At 41.2% G+C, this 26,228-nt stretch overlaps 1 protein-coding gene across 38 annotated transcripts in view; it reads right to left on the bottom strand.

Annotated features, from left to right (window-relative positions):
* Nucleotides 1-26,228, bottom strand: part of PBRM1 (polybromo 1) — a 126,230-nt gene that overhangs the window by 44,277 nt on the left and 55,725 nt on the right. For all 38 annotated transcript variants that reach the window (XM_059663326.1, XM_059663328.1, XM_059663314.1 and 35 more), the window contains 3 exons: nucleotides 24,051-24,156; nucleotides 16,263-16,905; nucleotides 7,916-8,127 (listed from right to left, as the gene is read on the bottom strand). In XM_059663326.1, the coding sequence (XP_059519309.1) occupies nucleotides 7,916-8,127; nucleotides 16,263-16,905; nucleotides 24,051-24,156 (961 nt within the window). The remainder of the gene's footprint in view (nucleotides 1-7,915; nucleotides 8,128-16,262; nucleotides 16,906-24,050; nucleotides 24,157-26,228) is intronic.

The following is a 26,228-nucleotide window of genomic DNA, read 5'->3' as shown; positions in this document are numbered from 1 at the left end:
CATAGATTATTAAGTCACTATAAATAGTTCCTGGTAGCTAAGGATCAATTTAGGGCAAAGACCAGTAGACTTTAAAATGTTAGTACTACCCGTTCTCTAGAATGTACCATCAAATAATGGCTTCACATATCGTTGTTAATCCACCAAGGAAGGCAGGTGCCATAAATTCTTGCCCCTCTGCTCTTTAAATTCAAGGCCTTACAGCAGTGGTTCCCAGACTTAGGTTTGCATCAGAACCACCTACAGGACTTGTTAAAAGATAGACTGCTGGATGCTGTCCTCAGTTTCTGAATTGGCAGATCTGGAGTGGGACCCGAGAATCTGCATTTCTAACAAGTTCTCAGATGATGCTGTTGATGCTTGCCTAGAGGCTACACTCTGTAAACTGCGTTAGAATAATTTAAGGAGCAGCTATCATTAACATTTTGCTGACCAGTTATTTCGAGCCAGACGGCTGCTTTTCTTTCAGTAGTTTTGGCAACCCACGGTTCTCCCTTATTGTTCCACAGACCAGTGTTTTGTTCTTCAATAATAGTTCAGCTGTGGATACTTGATTTAGTAATTATCTTGGCAAATATGATGCCAAGAACCAAGAAAAGGCTGTAAGATGGATAATAGAATCTGTTGTAACTTTTTGCTTTTACCTGTATATATTTCAAAGTTGCAAAAACAGCCACTCTCACTTTCATAAAGCATCCTTACTAAAATTCCATAATTTTTTTTTTTTTTTTTTGCCAGATTGTACGTCTTGAATCTGATGCGTCCTCTCCATGGAATCATTGCTTCATTGAGTGGTAACTGCTGTTTGGTATATATAAAGACTTAAATTTCGAGATAAAGTGATCAAAAAGAGGTCTGACTTTATAAAGATGGTCTGTGGCACATGTTGTTTGTGAATTATTGTTTAGATCAGCCGTGGGTAAACGGCCCGTTTGAAATTAATAAAACTAAAAAAAAAAAAAAAAAAAAAAAAAAAAAAAAAAAAAAAAAAGACCGTACCCTTTTATGTAATGATGTTTACTTTGCGTTTATATTAGTTCACACAAACACTCCATCCATGCTTTTGTTCCAGCTCTCCGGTCCAGTTTAAGAACCCATTATGGCCCTCGAGTCAAAAAGTTTGCCCACCCCTGGTTTAGATGGAAGAATGTAAGTACTTGCTCGACCCTCTTTCCAGTCATCATTTTTTGGAAATATGGGTGATTTAAGTAAAGGATCGGTTGGACAGTAATCTCTCCATTCTAGCTTCTTCGTTAGTCCCATCAATATAATTAAACCAAGAAACATCTTTATGTCCATATAAGTAATGTCATTCCATGGTGAAGTTGTAGCAGAGGTTTTGTGGTATTTTCCCATTTGGTAATGGTATAAATTGGTTTGAGAAATAATGAAATAGAAAAAAATCCTTATCAAAAAATAAATTGGTTACGTCACTTATACTTTGTGGGTCTTCAAATTTAACAGCTACACTTGAAATCCTATCTAATAAAAGAGAAACATGGTAATTAGCCCTAACTTTGCTACCCTCCCCATTGGCTAATCAGCAAGATATGCAAATTAACTGCCAACCAACATGGTGGCCGGCAGCCAGGCAGCTGACGCGAACATGGAGGCTTGCTTGCTCCAGTGACAGAGGAAGCCAGGTTCCCCGCCTGCCTGCTGGGCTCTGAGCTGCTCTCTAAGAAACATTGTTACAAATATAGAAGCTAAACAAAACCCCAGAAACCTGCTTTCAGTCAGCCGGGATCGCAGAGCTGGAGTCGCAACAAAGTTTCAAATACAGAAGGTAAACGAAGTCCAGAAACCTGCTTTCAGGAGCCGAGGTCTCAGAGCTGGTGCCGAGCCTCAGAGCTAAAGACGGCTCTCAGCTCCAGTGACAACCATAGAAGGTAAATAAAATCCCAGAATAAAAAAGAAAAAAGGAAAAAAGGAGAGGTTGGGAGCTTCAGTCACCCGCCAGCATGAAAATGGCCCTCAGCCCCTCACCCAGACTGGCCAGGCACCCCAGTGGGGACCCCCACCCTGAAGGGGGTGTGACTAGCTGCAAACAGCCATCATCCCCTCATCCAGGCTGGCCAGGCACCCAAGCGGGACCCCCACCCTGATCTGGGACACCCTTCAGGGCAAACCAGCCGGCCCCCACCCGTGCACCAGGCCTCTATCCTATATAGTAAAAGGGTAATATGCCTCCCAGCACCGGGATCAGCGGAGCCGCGAGGCCTCCCAGCCTGTGATCAGCAGAGCCACAAGGCCTCCAGAACCCAGGATCAGAGGAGCCGTGAGGCCTCCTGGCACCAGGATCAGCGGAGCCTCAAGGCCTCCCGAACCCGGGATCAGCGGAGCTGCGAGGCCTCCTGGCACTGGAATCAGAGGAGCAGCGAGGCCTCACTGCCCTGGTGTCAAGTGGAGCCGCGAGGCCTCCCAGCACCGGGATCAGCGGAGCAGCGAGGCCTCACTGCCCTGGTGTCAAGTGGAGTCGCGGGGCCTCCTGGCCCCTGGAGCAGCGTGACAGGGGGCAGCGCCCAAACTCCCTGATGGCCCTGTGGCTCTGTGTGTGTCAGGGGGTGGGGTCATAACCTCCCTATCCGCCCTGCTCTGTTCGTGACAGGGGAAGGCACCCCAACACCCTGATCGGCCCTGCTCTGTGCCTGAGAGAGGGGAGCTGCCCAACCCCCTGATGGGCCCTGCTCTGTCCATGACATGGGGCAGCACCCCAACCCCGATTGGCCAGCTCTGTATGTGACAGGGGTGGCGCCACAACCCCCTGATCTGCCCTGCTCTGTGCGTGACAGGGGGTGGCGCCCCAACCTCCCCATCGACCCTGCCTTGAGTGTGACAGGGGGCAGCACCCCAACCCCCCAATTGGCCCTACCCTGAGAGTGACTGAGGGTGGCATGGCAACCTCCTGATCCGCCCTGCTCTGTGCATGACAGGGTGTGGCGCCCCAACTCCCCAATCGGCCCTGCTCTGAGCCCGACCAGGGGCTGCACCTAGGGATTGGGCCTGCCCTCTGCCACCCAGGAGCAGGCCTAAGCCAGCAGGTTGTTATCTCCCGAGGGGTCCCAGACTGTGAGAGGGCACAGGCCGGGCTGAGGGACCCCTTCCCTTCCCCCCCGAATGCACAAATTTTTGTGCACCGGGCCTCTAGTATTTGTATAATCCTCCAAGGCTGGTAAAATGTCTTTTTCTGCCCATTATTCTTTAGAATCACTTTCACTTTCAGGTACTAAGCATCACATTTCTCTTTGCCTTTGTGATGGTCTAATGTCAGACTCATTACTATCTTCCGACAAAGTACTATCTTCCAAAGTCACTTGGCCAAACAAAGTGTTTGCATATAAATCACTCAAACGTTCTTTTCTGCCGTGACACATCTTTTTAAAAACTTTTGCCATAATAAAAGGATGGAAAGAATTAGAGGTATTGCTCCTCATGTCTCTGGAAATACTGACTGACAAGTTGAGAAAAAGACACTTGGTTAATTTGTGACCGGTCAGCAATGTTCAGACACAGAAACACAAATGTACTCAGGACTGTTCAGCACGGGGTTAATTTTGCATTGCCAGGAAAAGTGCCAACTAAATAAAAAAATTCTATCTGAAACTTTGTCAATAGAAATAACATGGTGGTCCCAAACTTCATACCCCTTATAGCATCGGCATTTTCTGTTTCCTCTTTCACTGATTTCCATTTTGATCTTCATTCTTTTCTCTATTTCATGTTTGATTTGCCCTTTGTTTCCTAACTTCTTGAGGTGGAAACAGATTTTGTATTTTTATCAGATTTGTATCTAATATATGTAATTAAAGCTATAAACTCTACTAAGAACTGCTTTAGCTATAACCTATACATTTTAGTGTTCTCATTTTCATTCAGTTCAAGATTTTTAAAATTGCCTTTGATCCATGGCTTAAAAAGGTACTGCCTAATTTCCAAATATTTGGGGATTTTCCAGATTTTTTTCTGTTGCTGATTTCTAATCTAATCCCACTGTTTCCAGAGAACAAACTTCATGTGATTTCAATCTTTTTATATTTTCTGAAACTTTGTTTTTATGACCTAGCATATGATGTATCCTAAATAATGGTCTATGCTGCTCAACAAGAATGTGTATACTACAGTCACTGAATATAGTATTTCACACATGTCAATTAGGTCTAGCTGGTTAATAGTCCTTGTCTGAGCTCAGACTGCTATAAAAAAATCCACCATATACTGAGTGACTGAAACAACGAACATTCATTTCTCACAGATCTGGAGGCTGGGAAGTCTAAAATCAAGGTGCCAGTAGATTTGGTATCTGGCAAGAACTCACTTTCTGGTTCATAGATAGCTGTCTCTTCCTCTTTATCCCCTTATACTAGCACTAATCCCATCATGGTGACTACATGCAAACCTAGTTACCTCCTACATCTCCAAATAATTTAACATTGGGGATTATGGTATAACATGAATTTTTTTTTTTTGGGGGGGGGGTGTTGGGGGTGAACACAAACATTCAGTCTATAACAATATTATTCAATATTCTATATTTTTTGCTGATTTTTGGTCTAGTTGGTCTATTAATTGCTGATAAAGGAGTACTGAGACTATAATTCTTGATCCTTTTAACATTAGAAAATATTCCTCTTAATCTCTAGTAATATTTTTCCTCTTAAAGTCTATTTGTCTGATATTAACATAGCCACTTCAATTCACTGTGGTTACTATTTTTCATGGTATATTTCCCCCCTCCTTTTCCTTTCAACCTATTTATGCCTTTGAATCTAAAATTATTCTTTTTTGTAAAATAATATTTTTATTGATTTCAGAGAGGAAGGGAGAGGGAGAAAGAGATAGCAACATCAATGATGAGAAAGAATCATTGATGGGTTGCCTCCTGCACGTCCCCTACTGGGGAATGAGCCTGCAACCTGGGCATGTGCCCTGACTGGGAATCGAACAGGGACCTTCTGGCTCACAGGTTGGTGCAACCTCTGAGCCACACTGGCTGGGCTAAAATGATTCTCTTATAGACAGTATATAGTTGATCTTACTTTTTAAATTCAGTCGGATAATCTATGCATTATGATTAGCATGGTTAGCCTATTCACAATATGTAAGGTAATTATTGATATGACTGAATTCATGCCCGCCATTTTGCTATTTGTTTTAATATGTTTTATTGTTCCTCTTTTCCTCCTTTACTGCTTTCATTTGTATTAAGCAAAGATTTTTGGAGTATCATTTTTAATTCCTGTGTTAACTTCTTTTGCTAATTTTTTCAAGTAGCATTACGATATGCATCTTTAATTTACCACCATCTACTTCAAGTTAATACTGGCTTAATTTCATTAAATAATGCAACTTTGATCCAATATAGTTCAGTTTTTTTGTGCTGTTACTGTCATATACATTAAGTCTTCACTTAGCAATTGATATCAACTTTAAGCAAAATGATGCATAACAGCCCTAGCTCGTTTGGCTCAGGGGATAGAGCGTCAGCCTGTGGACCAAAGGGTCCTGGGTTCGATTCCGGTCAAGTGCACGTACCTTGGTTGCAGGCTCCTCCCTGGCCCGGGGCCCTGGTTGGGGCTCATGCAGGAGGCAACCAATCGATGTGTTTCCCTCACATCAATGTTTCTCTCTGTCTTTCCCTCTCTCTTCCACTCTCCCTAAAAATCAATGGAAAAATATTCTCAGGTGAGGATTAACAACAAAATGATGCATAACAAATTTTCACTATAGGCTAATTGATATAAACAAGAGTTAAGTTTTTACTTCATCTCATCAACATTATAATGAAATGATATTGAACAAAATTTGCATTTGACGATCTGCTATTAATTCTATAAATGTTATAAACATAGCAACAGTATTATAATTCCTTTAAACAACCTAATATTTTTAAAATAAGTAGAAAAATTGCAAACATGGTCTTTTATATTTACCCACATATTTAGCATTTCCAATACTCCTCAGTACTTCTTATGGATTCTAGTTATCACCTGGTATCATTTTCTTTTGGCCCAAAGCTCCTCCTTTATTATTTCTGATAGGGAAGATCTGCCAGCAGTGGATTCTCTCAGTTTTTGTTTATCTGGGAATGTTTTATTCCAGCTTCATTTCTGAAGAATAGTTTTGCTGGATATAAATTTCTTGGTTCAGTTTTTTTCCCTTTCAGTACTTTGAATATCATTCTACTGCTTTCTGGCCTCTACTATTGCTTATGAGCCATTACCATATTATTATTATTTTTTTTACACGATGATTTGTTTTGCTCCTTTCAAGATTTTCCCTTTCAGCAGTTTGATTATGATATATCTGGATGTGGTTCTCTTTGTGTGTTCTTACTTGGTATTCTTGGAACTGTAGGTTAATGTTTACATCAAATTTGAGACATTTTCAGCCATTATGTATTCAAATACTTTTCTCCCCCCTTCTTTCTCTCCTCTTCTCTGAGACTCCTAGTGTAAGTATAATAAGACACATGACATGAAGGGCTGCTCCTAAGTCTGCACAGCTAACAATCAATGAATGATTTAGGTGGTGATTGTACTAAAGTACCTCAAACCTGTAAGGATTCAACCTCTAATGATTTATCTGTATTCAGTCTAATATGTCTTATATGTCTTTATGACAAGTGTGGTTTGGGGAATGCATTCAAAGTTGTAGCCAACTTTCAAGTATCACTTGCATCTTGCTTTTCATCCAGTTCTCATATTTCCCTTCCACATGCATAGTTTTCCAATTATCTAAGCCTGTGTGGAGAACTTATCTCATCCCTTCTACAGCTAATTTTTTGGATGTTCCTCAACCCCATTGTCATGTCGGACTAGTAAAACTGCAGGTTTACCCCATTCATTTTTGCATCTATCACTTTTCGCTGACAAAGACAGAGAACCTCCTCACCACCGCCGCCCCCACACCCGCCAATTGCCATCCTAAATGAGTACATCCCCTCTGACAGCAAAGCTGCTGGATTTTGCCGTTAGCCCTATGCTGGTAAAATTATTATTCTCACCAACCAGGTTCCTCTCTCTTCTTTTTTGCATATGTCGTTGCTTATAAAAACTTGTTTAAATCAACTTAATTTATTTTTTTGCCTAAAAATTCTATGATAAATACTAGTATAACTCTTAAAAAGTCATATATTCTAGGTACCTATGTGAACTTGAACTTTACCAGCAATGAACAAATTTCTAATAAAAAGCTCGCACTGTCAAAATATTTCTTACTTAAAACAAGTGACTCGAAGTAGTATTTTAGGTTGATACAATTAAAATTTCAAAAAATTCCTTCTAGTTGTCAGGTTCAATCAAAATACCCTCTATTTATCTGGCCTAGAGTCTGTAGGAGAAGACACATATTGCTGAATAATGGGGCTACAAAGCTGAAAATGCTTTCTAGCCCTAGCTGGGCCCCTTAGGTTTTTATCTACAAATAGTATAAATCTCCCACACTTGTGAATTAATTGACTATGTTCCTGAAATATCAGGGCAATAGCTGTGTCACATGTAACTTCCAATCTTTTTCCCATCTGATGACCAAATCGATATTGATAAAAACATTTCCATCTGCCCTGGCTGGTTTGGCTCACTGGATAGAGCGTCGGCCTGGGGACTGAGAGGTCCCAGGTTCGATTCTGGTCAAGGGCATGTACCTTGGTTGAGGGCACATCCCCAGTAGGGGGTGTGCAGGAGGCAGCTGATCAATGCTTCTCTCTCACTGATGTTTCTAACTCTCTATCCCTCTGTAAAAACTCAATACAACATATTAAAAAAAAAAGAAATTTCTATCTTACCATGTCTACTTGGAAAGTGTTAACACCCTGAGTCATCATTTATTCAAACAGGACTCTACTCCACAGCTAATTATAAGGCAAGCTAGGAAACAGTATATTTCTTGATATTTAATAAAACGAAAAGAAACTAACCTCTTTTTTCTTCTTCTCGTTTTAGTTTATCTTCCTCTATTTCTTTCGGTAATTTTTCCTTTTTCTCTTTCTCCACATCATTATGCAAATGTTTTGTAGTATAGCTGAGTGCCGGTGAAAGAAGAATCTCTCCGTTTTTGCAGAGTTCATCACGAATTTTAATGAAAAACTGCTGAAGCTCTACCGCATCTTCATATATTTCAGAATCTGTCCTATAACAACATCAAGAATATCTATTGACACACAAGCTGCTTCTTTTAAACACCCCAATTACATATTAAATTCTATCGAATGGTTTTTTAATGGCAATAATTGATATAATGGTACTTCTGCACAGTTCTAAGAAGGTTATCTCCTTAAAATTCGTTAGAACAGAATTTGATAAGTCATTTTTCCTTGGTAAGCCTCATGCCCACCAGTTTCCTTTTCATGAAGGCTTGCTCCTTGCACAGCTCATGTAAAAGGAAAGGCCTCATACAGTTTTGGGGTAGAGGGGAACATGGCATATCACCAGTTGATTTTGGCAACAGGAGGCTGCCAAAATAAAAAACTATACTAAGATTCTATATCATGTGCAACACTGACTTGCATCTAATCTTTGGATTAATTTTTACCTTCTCTTAATTGAGGGACCAATGCATTACATAAAGTGTTAACAAACAATTTAGGCAATGTCTCTTTTCTTCTCTTTGGAGTTGTATTATCATGGTTGCTTAGGTTGGTAGGACTCAGAGAATATTTGGCCTAAACTGTAAAGTCATGCGGGATCCTTTAATAGTTAAAGATCAATGTTCATTTTAATTTCCCAGAAATAATCACATAATTCTTGGGAACCATCAGAGGCAACACAATGAGAGATGGAAAAAATTATGTCATATTGAAAACTTTTAAAAGTTTTTAAATGAGAGGGCTAGGGAAAATAAGTTCAGAATTTGTACTGGTAGACATTTTACTACTATCTCAATTCACTGTGGTCCGAGGAAGGCTTAAATCTACATATATAAAAGCCCAGCGATGGGAACAGCCGAATGACCAGAACGACTGGTGGCTATGACATGCACGGCGGCAGCCAACCAGCCTGATCCAGGCCCTGATCAGCCCCCTCCCTGGCTGGCCTGGACCTTGACCAGCCCCCAACACCACAACTGGGGGTGAGGCCGGCCAGCCAACTGCCCGTGGCCCCTCCCCACTAACCAATGGGCCCCCATCAGGGTGAGCTGGCCAGACCCCACTTGTGCACAAATTCGTGCACCAGGCCTCTAGTATAACTATATTAAGTAAGAATACCAGGGTCTCAAAAAAGTATTCACAAAGGTAACCACAGACAAAATCTTAGCAGCAGTTTTATAGATAGTCTTTCTGGTCAGGGGAGTGTGGCCTGCTGACACCCACTATCAGAGCACCAGCCTTTAGCAAAGCCCCCCGCCCCCCCCCCCCCCCCCGCTTCTCTTCATCATAAAAGATGAAAATTAAAAAAAAAATCTAAAAATATTTTAACAACCAAAATGGATGTTTCCAGAAAGGTTTTATAACTCTTTGCAGGTTTTAGAAATGCTAATATTTGTAGGAAAGCAATAAGACTAAAACTGGCCAACAAAAGAAACTCCTACAAAACTATTTTGATGCCTGTTTTCTGAATAGAAATATCTGAAGACTGTTCACTAGAAATTAAAAATCATTTTATAATAGCTTACAATTTTAGAGGAGAAACCAAGATGGCGACATAGGTAAACACCGGAGAATGCTGCCTCGCACAACCACTTCAAAAATACAACTAAAAGACGGAACGGACATCACCCAGAACCACAGGAAAGCAGGCTGAGGGGAAATTCTCCAATTAGAAGGAAAAGAGAACAGCATACCAAGACTCAGGAGGCGCAGTGCGGAAAATACAAAGGTGCAGAGGTGCATGGAGCGGGCTGGTGGCTGATTGCGCGGTTGTTGTTTTCAATCCGGAGGGAGGCTCAGGCCCTGAGCTCCAGTTCTGGGCGAGCCTCTAGGGACCCAGACTCAAACGGGACAAGCGGGACTGTCTGGCATCGGTCGGAACGTGAGGGCAGCTTTCTCTCCGAGGTTTGCAGCGGTTGCTGGGACTCTGAGAGGCAGAGCCTCTAGGGACGGGACGGAGAGCAGCCATAACTGCTCCCTCCGCCCGCCCTGTAGATCCCCGGGGACCCGCCCCGTCCAAGCCCTGCATAGAGCCATTTGCCGGATAGCCTCAGGCAAAGGCTAGATTAGCACCTCCCCAGAGGACAGAAGTTTTCCCACTGCAGACACAGCTGACTCTCACAGCCAGTTGGCCTGGAGGTCAAATCCCCCCAGTATTAACTACAACAATCAAGGCTTAACTACAACAAGACTGTGCACAAAGACAACTAGGGGGTGCTCCAAGAAAGCATAAAAAATGCGGAGACAAAGGAACAGGACAAAACTATCAATGGAAGATATAGAGTTCTGAACCACACTTTTAAGGTCTCTCAAGAACTGTCTAGAAGCCGCCGATAAACTTATTGAGATCTACAAGAAATCTAATGAGACCCTCGATGTTATGATAAAGAATCAACTAGAAATTAAGCATACACTGCCGAACCGGTTTGGCTCAGTGGATAGAGCGTCAGCCTGCGGACTCAAGGGTCCCAGGTTCGATTCCGGTCAAGGGCATGTACCTGGGTTGCGGGCACATCCCCAGTGGGGGGCGTGCAGGAGGCAGCTAATCGATGTTTCTCTCTCATCGATGTTTCTAACTCTCTATCCCTCTCTCTTCCTCTCTGTAAAAAATCAATAAAATATATTTTTAAAAAAAAAAAAAAAAAAAAAAATAGAAATTAAGCATACACTGACTGAAATAAAGAATACCATACAGACTCACAACAGCAGACCAGAGGAGCGCAAGAATCAAGTCAAAGATTTGAAATGCGAAGAAGCAAAAAACACCCATCCAGAAAAGCAAAATGAAAAAAGAATCCGAAAATATGAAGATAGTGTAAGGAGCCTCTGGGACAGCTTCAAGCGTACCAACATCAGAATTATAGGGGTGCCAGAAGATGAGAGAGAGCAAGATACTGAAAACCTATTTGGAGAAATAATGACAGAAAACTTCCCCTACCTGGTGAAAGAAATAGACTTACAACTCCAGGAAGTGCAGAGAACCCCAAACAAAAGGAATCCAAAGAGGACCACACCAAGACACATCATAATTAAAATGCCAAGAGCAAAAGACAAAGAGAGAATCTTAAAAGCAGCAAGAGAAAGAAACTCAGTTACCTACAAGGGAACACCCATATGACTGTCAGCGGATTTCTCAACAGAAACTTTGCAGGCCAGAAGGGAGTGGCAAGAAATATTCAAAGTGATGAATACCAAGAACCTACAACCAAGATTACTTTATCCAGCAAAGCTATCATTCAGAATTGAAGGTCAGATAAAGAGCTTCACAGATAAGGAAAAGCTAAAGGAGTTCATCACCACCAAACCAGGATTATATGAAATGCTGAAAGGTATCCTTTAAGAAGAGGAAGAAGAAGAAAAAGGTAAAGATACAAATTATGAACAACAAATATGCATCTATCAACAAGTGAATCTAAGAATCAAGTGAATAAATAATCTGATGAACAGAATGAACTGTTGATTATAACAGAATCAGGGACATAGAAAGGGAATGGACTGACTATTCTTGGGGGGGAAAGGGGTGTGGGAGATGAGGGAAGAGACTGGACAAAAATCGTGCACCTATGGATGAGGACAGTGGGTGGGGAGTGAGGGCGGAGGGTGGGGTGGGAACTGGAAGGAGGGGAGTTATGGGCGGGGGGGAGGAAAGAGGAACAAATGTAATAATCTGAACAATAAAGATTTAATAAAAAAAATAGCTTACAATTTTAAAAATAAAATTAAAACACTTTTGGTAATCAATGTCACAATGAAAAAGGGCAAATTTATAATTCCATCATGTCATGTGGTTTAGTAATGGATATTCCTTTTTGATGTTAATCCTCATCCGAGGATATTTTTCCATTGATTTTTTAGAGAGTGGAAGGGAGGAGGAGAGACAGACAGAAACACTGATGTGAGAGAGAGACTAGATTGGTTGCTTCCTGCACGAGCCCTGACCAGGGCCAGGGATTGAGCCTGCAACCCAGGTACGTGCCCTTGACCAGAATCAAACCTGAGAACCTTCAGTAAGCAGGCCAACAGTCTATCCACTGAGCCAAACTGACTAGGGCCGGATGTTTCCTTACAGAGCCTTTAAACATTGGACATATCCTTTCTGTTTTATTTAAATAAAATAATATAAAGAATCTATTAATCTAAGAGGCTAGGTATTCCCTAAATGTGCAAGACCAAAATCTCAAGGTGGAAAAAGAAATAACTCTTATTACACATAATTGGTGGGTAATCCTTACAGATACGTCAGACATTCAGTAGAAGAATTCAGATTTAGGAGGCTCTTAGTGCTTCCCTTGTCCTTGTCCCCTTACCTGCAATGGAGTCAGAATACTTAATCCTGGACTACTGCCAGCAGATTAGGAAAGCTAGAGGCCAACTGGCAGGAGTCAGCACTGTGCTATTACTGAATACTGCTGATAGACAAACTACTGTCACCTGAGTGCACTTTTCTATGCCTCACTGTTCAGATCCCTTCTATTTCAGGGTATGAAGTCCTAGATGATGTTGGGAGCAGTGGTGGATAAAGGTAAGTGTGAAGAAGTGTGAACATGAAAATCTACTGCATATGGACTTCATTCAATTCATGAACTTAATATTTCTGGAACATCTATCTTCATGACTGGCGATATAGTAAATAACGCCATGGTTTATCATCATTCACTAAACTGATGATACATCTCCATCTCAGCAGCATGGGTTATTCCCTACCCTCCCCTTTTATTTTTTTTCTATCACCATTTATCCACTCTATACCCTTTTCCACCTCCACTCACCCCAGCATAGGTTTTATATATATATTTATTTCAGAGAGGAAGGGAGGAGAGATAGAAACATCAATCATGAGAATCACTGATTGGCTACCTCCTGCACGCCCCCCACTGGGGATTGAGCATGCAACCTGGGCATGTGCCCTGACCAGGAATCAAACCGTGAATATCTGGTTTACAGGTTGATGCTCAACCCGAGCCCCAGGGGCAGAATGGGTTTTTCTTAAGTATGATATTCATTCACAAAGATAAGAAGGGCTTTCCTCATGTTTTACAACAAAGCTCTGGGCATGAGAGTGAAACTGATCACTATCTTATATAAATAAACCTTAGACTCTATTTCCCAGGCTTCAAAAGCAAGCATCAGTCATGTCAACAGGAGAATGAAAAAAACTCATTTCCTTGGGATACAAATCTGATTCTTAAAATAATCATGTTACCTATATAAGATAAATAAACTGCTAATAATGTAAGAGACAAATGTACTTTGAAAGACTCACAGAATTAACACCAAGTTTTTTTGTTCATTTGTTTTTAAAAAAATATATTTTATTGCCCTGACCAGTTTGGCTCAGTGGATAGAGCGTTGGCCTGTGGATTGAGGAGTCCCAGGTTCGATTTCGGTCAAGGGCATGTGCCTCGGTTGTATACATAAAATATATATTTAAAAAAAATATATATATTTTATTGATTTTTCACAGAGAGGAAGGGAGAGGGGTAGTTAGAAACATCGATGAGAGAGAAACATCGGATCAGCTGCCTCCTGCACACCTCCTACTGGGGGGATGTGCCCGCAACCAAGGTATATGCCCTTGGCCGGAATCGAACCTGGGACGCTTCAGTCTGCAGGCCGACGCTCTATCCACTGAGCCAAACCGGCCAGGGCTTAACACCAAGTTTTAATGGGGATGTGGTGGAGAGTGACTTTAGACTTACAGACTATTTAAGTAAACTGAGAACAAGAACAGAAGTCAGAAGTCTAAACTCCATGAAAGCAGGGTTTGTCTGTTTTGTCCACTGGTGTATCCCATGCATTCAGATAATGCTCATAACTGATAGCCACTCAATAAACATTTGTTGAATAAAAATAATTGACAAACGCAGATTTGACTGCAAAGTACACACACACACACCCTCACCCCAACCTTGGTCTTTCTCTTTATTTCTATTTCCTCTACGGAAGAATAAGGACCATTTCCCAAATGGGTCACTCCAGGGCTTCTCCAATCTGAACTCAACTCCACCTGTTCCTTGAACACACCATATTCCTTTCCTAATCCTATGCCATTAACTCATACCACTTGTCTTAAAAGAATCCCACGCATGCGTTCATTTTTCCTGATGCCTCAAGCCTTTTTAGAACTCTAGTGCAAAGTTCCTTACTCCATCATCTTTACTAAATATCAATTTGTTATATGTTGTCTCATGCCTGGAACTATTTTTCCCTAAGCACAGGTCCTATCACAATCGTCAGACTTCAAGTTCTTAGAGCATAGAACTGCTCAAGCCTTATCATCCATGGCTGTGCTCCATGACTGGTGTCTTGGGGACTGTCTCAGTCCTATCCCTCTCCAGTGGGTAACAAAACAAGCCACCACACTTACTAGTTATGTGGCTTTGGGCAACTTCTCTCTGTGCACTTCTTTAAAAAAAAAATGTTTTTATTGATTTTAGAGAGAAAGGAATGGAGAGATAGAAACATCAATTGGCTGCCCACAATCTCAGTATGTGCCCCGACCCAAGAATCAAACTGGTGACCTCTTGGTTCATGGGTCAACGCTCAACCACTGAACCACATGGGCCAGGCTGTGAATTTCTATTTCACATGCAAACTAGGAAGATTATCACCTACCTAGAATGGCTATTCTAGAGATTATCTAGAATTTACAGATTTACATAACGTGCTTATTACCATGGTGATTTATGAAGAACACGTGCTAAACAGGAATAGCAAACATTACTATTAATTTTTCTGTCAAGATCCAAAAAAATGCAGGCTTCACAGACTCCACAGAAGGAATTACCCATCCTAACTGCCTAAAAGTCTAATTCTCAGTATGATAGACTGCAAGCTCTAAGAAGGGAGAGTCTGTATCTTTAACTTTTTATATTCCTCCAAGTGACTCCAAGAGCATAAAGAAGACACACTGTAATTGCTGAACTGAAATTGTTTTAACTGTCGAGCATACTATTGTTGTGTGGCAAAAATGTATGACAAATCAAAATTAAAAGGGAATTTAAGCTTGATGGAAATTTAAATTTGATCGCTTCTTTTAGAACAGTGGTTGGCAAACTGCGGCTCTTTGGCCCCTTGAATGTAGCTCTTCCACAAAATACCGACTTCTGCGCATGGGCCACGAAGTTTTAATCGCACTGTACATGTGCGCCTGCATGTGGTATTTTGTGGAAGAGCCACACTCAAGGGGCCAAAGAGCCGCATGTGGCTTGCGAGCCGCAGTTTGCTGACCACTGTTTTAGAACATTTAATGTCAGCAGAAGGCACTTAAAGGGAGAAATCTGAGATTTAAAAACAAAAAGTCCTGCCCTGGACAGTTTGGCTCAGTGGACAGAGTGTTGGCCTGCAGACCAAAGGGTCCTGGGTTTGATTCCAGTCAACAGCATGTACCTCAGTTGCAGGTTCCTACCCGGCCTGGGCCCTGGTCAGGGCTCGTGCAGGAGGCAACCAATCAATGTTTCTCTCACAATGATATTTTTGTCTTTCCCTCTTTCTAAAAGTCAATGGAAAAATATCCTCTAGTGAGGATCATAAAGAAAAAAGAGTCCTTTAGGTACTTGAAATGGTGACCAAATTTAAATCAGTTTAATCTCAGATCAATACCTTAAAACAATTTTAACTTATTTAAAGTATGCTTGAATTGAAATTAAACTTCAAAAGAAAACCATACAACTATTTCTAATTATAAACTTTATCCTTTAAAAAAATATTTTGTGACCCAAACTGGTTCAGCTCAGTGGATAGAGTGTCAGTCCATGGACTGAAGGGACCCAGGTTCAATTCCAATTAAAAGCATGTACCTTGGTTGCAGGTTCGATCCCCGACCCTGGTCAGGGTGCATGCAGAAAGCAACCAATCGATGTTTCTCTCTCACATTGATGTTTCTCTCTGTCTCTCCCCCTTCCTTCCACTCTCTCGCTCTTAAAAATTTGTGAAAGGCTGTATTTTAAGTTTTGCTTTTCAACAGATCTCTAATTTTGTCTTATTCCTTCTTCTCATCAGTCCTAATCTAGATGCCCTCTCTCTAGAAGTTCTGGCTAATCAGAATTCAAAATAGCACTCCACCAACTGTAATCATGCACCTAAGCTGAAACAGTACATCAAAGCAGAATTCTTCTGTTTAATAATAAATATCACAGTTTATATATATATAAAAAAAGAAGTGGTTTTGAAAACATACCGATTCATCCTTCTTGCCCTTTCTAATACTTCAAACATATGCTCTTGAAATAAATCAAGCCGCCGGTAGCGATTATTTTCAACATTCTTCCTAATTATGTCAAAAGTAAGAGGAGGTTTGTTTGGAAAGCTGGGATCCACAGCAGGAATTTCTGCTAAGGAGTCACTGTAGCACCTTCCCTCATCATCCTGGTGACTCATGACTGACACAAAAAGATTGTGGATAAGCTCTTGAATCAGCAAGGTAACATTTGGAACATGCGAGTCCTCATCTCCCTCTAGGTCTCTCCGAGTTTCAAGCAGGACTTTGTGTAGGACAAGGGCATCTTTGTAGATCAAAGACTCAGGCTCATTGTATGTACAGGCATTGTTAAACATCATAACAAAGTCCTCAACCATGGAGTCTATATCTTGGTATTTGTTGGCCATCATATGACTTCGAATTTTTTCCATGTCCATTGGCTTTTTAATGGTCAGGTAGTAGTCAGGCAGCTCAGATCTGGAGGGAAGTCTCAGAAATATGGCACTGAGGCGGCGACCCCTCTTATCAGTATAGTTCTTTACAGCTTCATATACTTCATTTAGTTTCTGCTGCATTGGTGTCATGTATTTTGATTTTTTAGGAGAAACACCACTCTTCCTACCTGAAAAAAGAGTTAATGTTAAATGGATAAAATGAAATAAATGAACCTAAACTTGTACATAGTTGGTAGAAATGGACTATTCCAAGTGATTTGTAAAACACAGTAATTAGCCTATCTCTAGTGAAATATATTCTATTGCAAAGAAAGAACTGGGAAAAATTTATACTGTTTCAATAATCATGTTTTTGGTTGGAGGGTTGTCAGGGCCAGCCTGACAGGTTGAGCCGGGCTGAGGCAGGGAGGTGGGAATTGAGAAAAGAAAGATAGGAAAGCAAGATTGGGAGGACTACAGCTTTCGAGGAACTGAAGCAAGGTTATTAGCTACACAATCCTATTTATACACAAGACATTGAATAGGAGGTCTGTTAAGAGGAATGTATTCTTTGTTCCTCTTAATCTCTAAGGGAGAGACACAGCAGAAGGACAAGTTCTCAGTACAGCATATCTCAGTAAATAGTTACAGACTTCTTGGTAAGCCATGAAAGGCTGTTCTTATTCTACTGATAATCGCCATCCAAACAAGTCTGGGAAAACTGTGTGGGTAAGGGTTCCAGCCTTGCTAGCCCCTTCAGGTGCAAGGACCTTGCCAGCTTACATCTGGCCCCCAACAGAGGGTAAATACTGTTATGTGAATATGGGAGAACAAAGAAAATGAGTAGTTATGTGGCATTCTAATTCCATCACCAGTGGAATCCCTGAGGATTGAGAGTTTCATCATGAGTGAAAAAGAGATAGATGTTAAAACAGGACACTAAATAAAAACCTTATAGCTTTATATCTCAATTGAGAGTAATAGTATGAACTTAAAATGTATTTCATCTTTAAATATAAAACACACACACACACACACACACACACACACACACACCCCTTTCCTACATCTGTCCAATGAAAATCCTAGAAACAATGACCAACCCAGTAGCAGTACAGTATATCCCTATATAGTTTTGATTTCTTACCATGGCCATGTCAAAAGAACATAGCAGCCAGCCTGGGACAACATTAGCATCAATAAGGACAATAACTAAATGGGTTAAAATTCAGCAATATGTTTAAATCTAGTAGTTCTTAATGATACATAAAAATCCTATATAATAAAAGGCTAATATGCAAATCGACTGAATGGCAGAATGACTGGTTGCTATGACGCACACTGACCACCAGGGGCAGATGTTCAAGGTAGGAGCTGCCCCTTGGTCAGTGTGCTCCCACAGCGGGAGTGCCGCTCAGCCAGAAGCCGAGCTCATGGCTGGTGAGTGCAACGGCAGTGGCAGGAGCCTCTCATGCTTCCGTGGCAGTGCTAAGGATATCTGACTGATGGCTTAGGACAGGGAGCGGGCCTAAGCCATCAGTGAGACATCCCCTGAGGTCTCCCAGACTGTGAGAGGGTGCAGGCTGGGCTGAGGGACCCTCCCCACCCTGAATGCATGAATTTCGTGCACTGGGCCTCTAGCAAACAAATAACCAGGTAAATGTTGGAGATGTCAGTAAACCAATGCAGTATTCTGAAAACTGGTAAGTAAAGGGGGAAGGGAGGAAAATCTAGCTTTCATCCTTTCAAAAAACAAAAGCAACCAAAAACCGTACCACCAGGCAATCCAATATTGAATGAGGAAAAATTTCTCTATATAAGTATTCCAGCTAGTAAGAAATGTTAACATAAAATTATCACCACTTTTACATCTCTTTAATGAATCAATAGCTGAGCATCAGTAGCTGTTAACATAATGGAGAGAAACAACCAGATATCACATGCCACCTTATGGAAGATAATATATCACCTCTGAAGTTGGACTCTGTGACAAAGGGAGGGGATGAGGATCAAATATAAATTTGATCAAATCTCTGGCTCCAATTATAGGAAATACAAAGGCCAAAAGAGCATGGCAAAGGAATGCGATTAGCAAAACCCAGACTGTGGGAAACTATAGTACAAACCTACATTTTTCAACAACTGTGAAGGAAAAAATAAAAAGAGAGGTGGAGGGGAATTTACAAATTAAAAGAAGCATCATTAAAATGCAATGTGTGTTTTGTTGATGGTTTCTTTTGCTGTGCAGAAGTTTAAGAAACAAGAAAGCCCATTGCATGGGAGAACATATTTGCCAATGTTATATCCGATAAGGGCCTAACCTCCAAAATTTATAGGGAACTCATATATCTTAACAAAAGGAAGATAATCCAGTCAAAAAATGGGCAAAGGACTTAAATAGACACTTTTCGAAAGTGAACATATAGAAGGCCAAGAGACATATGAAAACATGCTCAAAGTCACTAACCATCTGAGAGATGCAAATCAAAATGACGAGATACCATCTCACAACTGTCAGAATGGCTATCATCAATAAATCGACAAATGACAAGCACTGACGAGGATGTGGAGAAAAGGAACCCTCATGCACTGTTGGTGGGAATGCAGACTGATGCAGCCACTTTGGAAAACAGTATGGAGTTTCCTCAAAACATTAAAAATGGAACTCCCATTTGACCCAGTAATCCCACTTCTAGGAATATATCCTAAGAAATTAAAACACCAATCAGAAAGGACATATGCACCCCTATGTTCATAGCAGCACAATTTACAACAGCTAAGATTTGGAAAAAACCTAAGTGCCCATCAACAGACAAATGGATTAAAAAAATGTGTACAGCCCTGACTGGGGGATAGAGCGTCGGCCTGTGGACCAAAGGGTCCCGGGTTCGATTCCGGTCAAGGGCATGTGCCTTGGTTGCGGGCACATCCCCAGTGGGGGGTGTGCAGGAGGCAGCTGATTGATGTTTCTGACTCTATCCCTCTCCCTTCCTCTCTGTAAAAAATCAATAAAATATATTTAAAAAAACATGTCTCTTTACATTCCACGTTCTGCCTACTACCATTTCATTACACAGTATGCACAATGATCTGTTAAAAAAAACAAAAACAAAATTGTGTACATCTACACAATGGAATACTACGCTGCTGTAAAAAAAAAAATCTTACCATTTGCAACAGCATGGATGGATATGGAGAGTATTATGCTAAGTGAAATACGCCAGTCGGAAAAAGATAAATTTGTGGAATATAATGAACAACATAAACTGGTAAACAAAAATAGATCCAGAGACACAGAAGCATCGAACAGACCATCAAACTTCAGAGGGAAGGTTTGTGTGTGTGTGTGTGTGGGGGGGGGGGGGGGGGCGGGAAGGTAAGAGATCAACCTAACTACTTGTATGCATGCATATAAGCATAACCAATGGACAGAGACACTAGGGAGGTGAGGGCATGTGCTGGGGGTGGGGTGGGGGGCAGGGAAAGGAGACATATGTAACACTATATGTAATACTTTAAACAATAAAGAATTAAAAAAAAATGCAACGCGTGAACCTTCTTTGTATTCTACATCAATCAGACATTGCATTAAAACGTGATACAACACAATTGTAGAAACTTATTATGAAGCATCCTTGACAAGCTGAAATGGAATCTAGTCAAGCCATTATAATTAAATTCCATTTGTAAGAAATAAGGGGAATAAAGGAAAAAGTTAACAAGTGAACTGAACTGACTAACCCAGAATTTGGGACTGTACAAGAAAAGTGACCTGGTTCCTAAAGAGTCAATGGCATGAGGATTAAAAAAAAAGTAGGGAAGTGCTCTAGATTATGAGTTTAGGGGCATAACAATCAAATGTAATATGTAGAACATGATTAGATCCTGACCTGAAGAAACCAACTGTAAAAATACATTTGTGAGACAACTAATAAAATTTGATAGGTCATTAAATGAGACCCAGATACTAAGAAGCTGATTACTTTTCATGGCCGGTGTGGCTCAGTTGGCTGAGTGCCTTCCTACACACCAAGAGGTCACAGATTCATTTCCCAGTTTGGGCACAAGTCCAGGTTGTGGGCTCGATCCCTAAGAGATAGCCCATCAATGTTTCTATCTCTCTCGCCCTCTCCCTTCTCTCTCTAAAATCAATAAAAAATATTTTAAAAAAAAGAAACTGATGATTTTGCTAGATGTGATAATGACTTGACCCTTGAACGCTAATTTGAACTTCGAGGATCCATTACAGATGGACTTTTTTCAATAAACATATAGTGAGCCTCCTGTATCCCTAGGGTTTCGAATCCACAGATTCAATTAACCCTGTATTAAAAACAGTATTTTTTATCCTGGGATGGGAATCTACATATGAGGGCTCACGTAAGTTACATGAGAATTTTAGGGACATACCCTTAAATCCCCAAGTTGTTTAAGGGTCAGCTGTATCTGTATATTTCAGAGATGTATACTAAACTATGTAGAAATTAAATGACATGATTGGATTTTCTTTTGTTAGAACCAAAGAGGAATATAGGAAATAAGAAAAGGGAATATAGGAAATAAGTATAATATAATCTTTTTTAAAAGAATATGTTTTTATTGATTTCAGAGAGGAGGGGAGGGGGAAAGAGATAGAAACATCAATGAGAGGGAATCACTGATTGGCTGTCTCCTGCAAGCCCCACACTGGGGATCGAGCCTGCAATCTGGACATTTGTCCTGACCGGGAATCAAACCATGACCACCTGATTCTCAGATCAATGCTCAATCACTGAGCCATGCCAGCTGGGCAATACAATCTTGATAATGCTGAGCAACAGGTATAGCATACAGAATTTCATTATACCATTCTTTATACTTGTGTATGTTTGAAATTTTTCGTAATATAGAGAAATGAAAAGGTAACATTACATGTTAAAATCTCCCTCCCCAAAGTTAAAGAAACACATGTATTTTTATATATTTAGCTACTGTTAAATTATCTATTTATTGGTTGATCAAATTTTAGTGTCCTAACTCAACTTATAGAATTACTTCTAGTTTTTTTCATTTTTTACTTGTTGATTTTAGAGAGAGGGAGGGAATGGGGGAAGAGAGAGGGAAGGAGGAAGAGAGAGAGAGAGAGAGAGAGAGAGAGAGAGAGAGAGAGAGAGAAACCTGGATTTGTTTCATTTATTTATGCATTCATTGGTTGATTCTCTATGTGACTGGGGATCAAATCTGCAACCTTGGTGTATCGAGTCAATGTTCTAATCAGCTGAGTTACCTGGTCAGGGCCAGTTCTAGTTTTAAAAGGCACTGTGTCTCTAAAAAGTAGAAAAAAGTATTTCATTTCTGCAAACCTTTTTTGTATGCTTTTACAATTCCATGAAAAGACAAATAACTTAAAAAAAATCATCACCAAAGCTATTGTAAAGTTCAGTGTACAGTCATTTCATTTAAAAAGTAGAATCATATTTCCCTATTCAGTAAATATGGCTCTAAAAAAATATGACAACACCACTATCATTGGTTGGTATTTACTTCATTAATTATAAATTTTAATAAAGCAGAAATGTCTTGCTTAGCCCAATGGTAGTAATTATTTTTGAGTTATTCTTTTCCTTCAAAGTTTTTAATACCATCCACACACCACATTCAAGACAGCTAAGTTAACTTATAGTACAGTGGCTGGACATCCCTACACTCTTAAACTCTGTCAGTAGAAGTTGCTGGGATTCATTTTTAATTCTAGCAATCAGCAAACATACAAAAACCAAAATTTGCCACTACATTCTTTCAGGCATCATATATAGAAAAAAAATACCTATTCTGACTAACATTTACAAAATATCTACCACATTCAAGAAAGTAAACACCACTGACATTATATTCTATTCCCAAATGCTTTCCACAGTTTAACAACTTAATATATGAAAGTGAATGATTGAGAGGAAGAAAGAAACTCTATCCTGGAGTGCAAGTTCAAATGCATTCACCATTTATTAAGTACTAGTGGCCCGATGCATGAAATTCGTGCACATTAAAAGGGGATTAATTAGAGGAAATATTTTAATATTGCTATTTGCCCTTTCTCTATAATAGAAATGTCAGAGATGAAAGAAAATTAGTAAAACGTATATGAAAATCTTCCTCCTGTCAGAGTCTGGACTGCACCACGGGACCAGAGTCAAGTCCCCACCCACCCACGTGTGCCTCAAAATCACATGAGACCCAGACCCGACCAGACCCCGCTCCCTGATTGGGCTAGATCCAGACCCGGCCGGTCCCACCCTTGTCAAGGGCTGCCGGGCGGGGGGCACAGCCTCAGGTCCCCTGGCCCAGTGCCAAGGTGGGGGGCACGGCCTCAGGTCCCCCAGCCTGGGCTGGGGGCAGGGGGTCGGGGGGAGAGCCATGAGGTCCCCCGTCAAGCCCCACCGTGTGGGGGATGTGGCCTGAGATGCCTTGTCAAGCCCCACCATGCGGGGCGGGGGGGGGGGGGGAGGGGGGTGTGGCCTGAGGTCCCCCATCAAGCCCCATGGGAAAGAGGCACAGCCTTAGGTCCCCTGTCAAGCCCTGCTGGGTGGGGGACACGGCCTGAGGTTCCCTGGTCCGGGGTGAAAGGAGCGGCCTGAGGTCCCTCGGCCCAGCACTGGGGTGGGGGGTGCACCTTGAGGTCCCCTGTCAAGCCCCACTATGTAGGAGGCATGGCCTGAGGTCCCCCGTCAAGCTCCACTGGGCAGGGGGCGCGGCCTGAGGTTCCTCAGCCTGGCGCCGGGGTCGGGGGCACAGCCTGAGGTCCCTCAGCCTGGTGCCAGGGTGGGGGGCGCAGCCTGAGGTCCCCCGGCCCAACACTGGGGTGGGAGGCACACCTTGAGGTCTCCCGTCAAGCCCCACCGGGCGGGGGCACGGTCTTAGGTCCCCTGGCCTGGTGCTGGGGTGGGGAGTGCAGCCTCAAGTCCCCCCTCAAGCCCCGCTGGGTGGGGTGGGGGGCATGGCCTGTGGTCCCCCTGCCTGGTCCTGGGCCAGGGGTGTGGCCTGAGGTCCCCTAGCATGGCATCAGGGCAGGGGGCACAGCCTGAGGTCCTCTGTCAAGCCCCATGGGGTGGGGGGGTGCGGTGCAACCTCAGGTCCCTGCTGATTGTTCGTTAAGGCTTGTTACGGGAACTCAGCCTCCGCTGTGGGTGCAGCCATCTTGTTACGGAAATCCCGCCTCCGCTGTGGGTGCTGCCATCTTTGTGGCACAGTGACGGTCAATTTGCATACCCATGCTTTATTATATAGGATTTTTCAGCAAATCAGTAATCTATCCTTGATAGACTAAATGGAATAACAAACTGTGAGGTTGCCTTACTCAGCTTGAGTTTGGGAGAAGCCATGTCATCATCATCAGGCAGTGGTCCCAGCTCTTTCCTTTTATCTTTGAGTAACTTTTCCAGGATGTGCGCATCGTTGTACACCTATATTCCATAAATATATTTACAATTATTTTCTAAAATACTTACTAATCAAGTAGAATATATATCCATAAAGAAGTTTTAAAAATACAGGTTAAAATAGTTTGGAACTAAAGAAATAAAGCTTGAGATCACCATCAAATCACATCTCTGTGCAGTGGGCTTAGGCTTCAATTGATTTGTTAACATGTTAACACCGGTGACTGACACTATACTTTCCACCTGGACTCGTCAGTCACTGGTGATGCCAGCATATTGGTGAAATCGGATATCGCGGGCTAAATGGAAAGGAAGACAAAACAGGCTTGGCACTTAATGTGTTAAGCTTTCCAGGTGATTTTAATGTGCACACATGCATGCTAATGTTTGAGAACTACTATAGTAGAATCATTGCAAGTGACTACAGAAGTTTTAGAACATATTTACATGTTTTTTCCTTCATAAATCTTTTTCACTGGACCCTCAAAGTAGCAGACTTAGCTCAATGAAAATTAAAAATTAAAAATATCTAATAGTTGAAGAGAATATCTCAAACCAAATCCCAGGTTAAATGGGATTTAGCATCAGTCTGATTCCACAGTCTGGAATCTGATCTGTAAAAAGCAGCAATCACTGCTTAAGCGCTCTCTGAAGAATGATTGACTGAAGGGTAATATATGTAGCCGAGAACAAGGTCACAACCCTAATGGCCCCCCACTACCTCTACAGAGGGGCTCTGTCCTCCCTATCTGCTGCCAGAGCAGAGGGACTTAGGGAATGTGACATTTTCCTTGGCTACTTCTTAAGGGTAGTTTTTTTCTCTATCAGTGGCAGACATGGCACATTAGCCATTGGTACTGAGGATAGTGTAAACCCTTATAACCGAGAACCATTTCTTTGCTCACAAGCATCCTACTTTATTTTATATTCAAATGTAAAAGCAGAAGAAACAAAAAAATAATTTGAAAATGTTTCTTTATTTCTGGGAGATTTAAAGTAGATAAAAGAAGTTAAAAAAGGTATCTGTAACCCATCCATGTTAACTACAGCATTATTTACAATAGGCAAGATATAGAAACAACCTAAGTGTATATCTATGGATAAATGGATAAAGAAAATGTTGTGTGTACACACACACACACACACACACACACACACACACACAGGAATACTATTCTTGCCATTTGTGACATCATGGATAGACTTTGAGGGCATTATACTAAGTGAAATAAGTCAGACAGAGAAAGACAAATACTGTATAATTTCACTTATATGTGGAATCTAAAAAAAAAATAAATAAATGAACAAACAAAACAAACCCATCGATACAAAAACAGATTGATGGTTGCCAGAGGTGAGGGTGGGCAAAATGGGTCAACAGTTACAAACTTCCAGGTATTAAATAAGTTAAGTCCTGGGGATGTGATGCACAGCATGGTAACTAAAGTTAATAATGTTGTATTGCATAGTGATAGCTGTTAGACTTATTATGATGAACATTTTGCAATACATATAAATATCAAATCACTATGCTGCATACCTGAAACTAATACAATGTTACTAATACCTCAATAAAAAAAATAAAGTAGCCCAGCTGGCATGGCTTGTTGACCTATGAACCAGGAGGTCACAGTTCAATTCCTGGTCAGGTCACATGCACAGGTTGCAGACTCTGTGCAGGAGGCAGCCAATCAATGATTCTCTCTCATCACTGATGTTTCTATCTCTGTCTCTCTCCCTTCCTCTCTGAAATAAATAAAAATATAAAAAAATAAAAATAAAGTACATAAGGGCATAAAGTAGAAAAAATATCAAAGAGAGAAGAATATATGTTAACTACACTGATAAAAAACTGAAAATCAAAAAACTTCATAACAAAATCAATCATTTATAGGTGCATTAATAGGACTATTCTCATTCTTATATAATCATAACATTTAATGAACTATCCTTGAAAAAGTATGGCTACTGAGGATAGTAATGATAATAATAATGAAAGATTTTTTTTTAAAATATATTTTATTGATTTTTTACAGAGAGGAAGGGAGAGGGATAGAGAGTTAGAAACATCGATGAGAGAGAAACATCGACCAGCC

This window comes from Myotis daubentonii, chromosome 14, assembly GCF_963259705.1.
Source record: "Myotis daubentonii chromosome 14, mMyoDau2.1, whole genome shotgun sequence".
Taxonomy (NCBI): Eukaryota; Metazoa; Chordata; class Mammalia; order Chiroptera; family Vespertilionidae; genus Myotis; species Myotis daubentonii.
The sequence above is the reverse complement of the archived record's forward strand: the minus strand, read 5'-3'. Positions and strand labels throughout refer to the sequence as shown.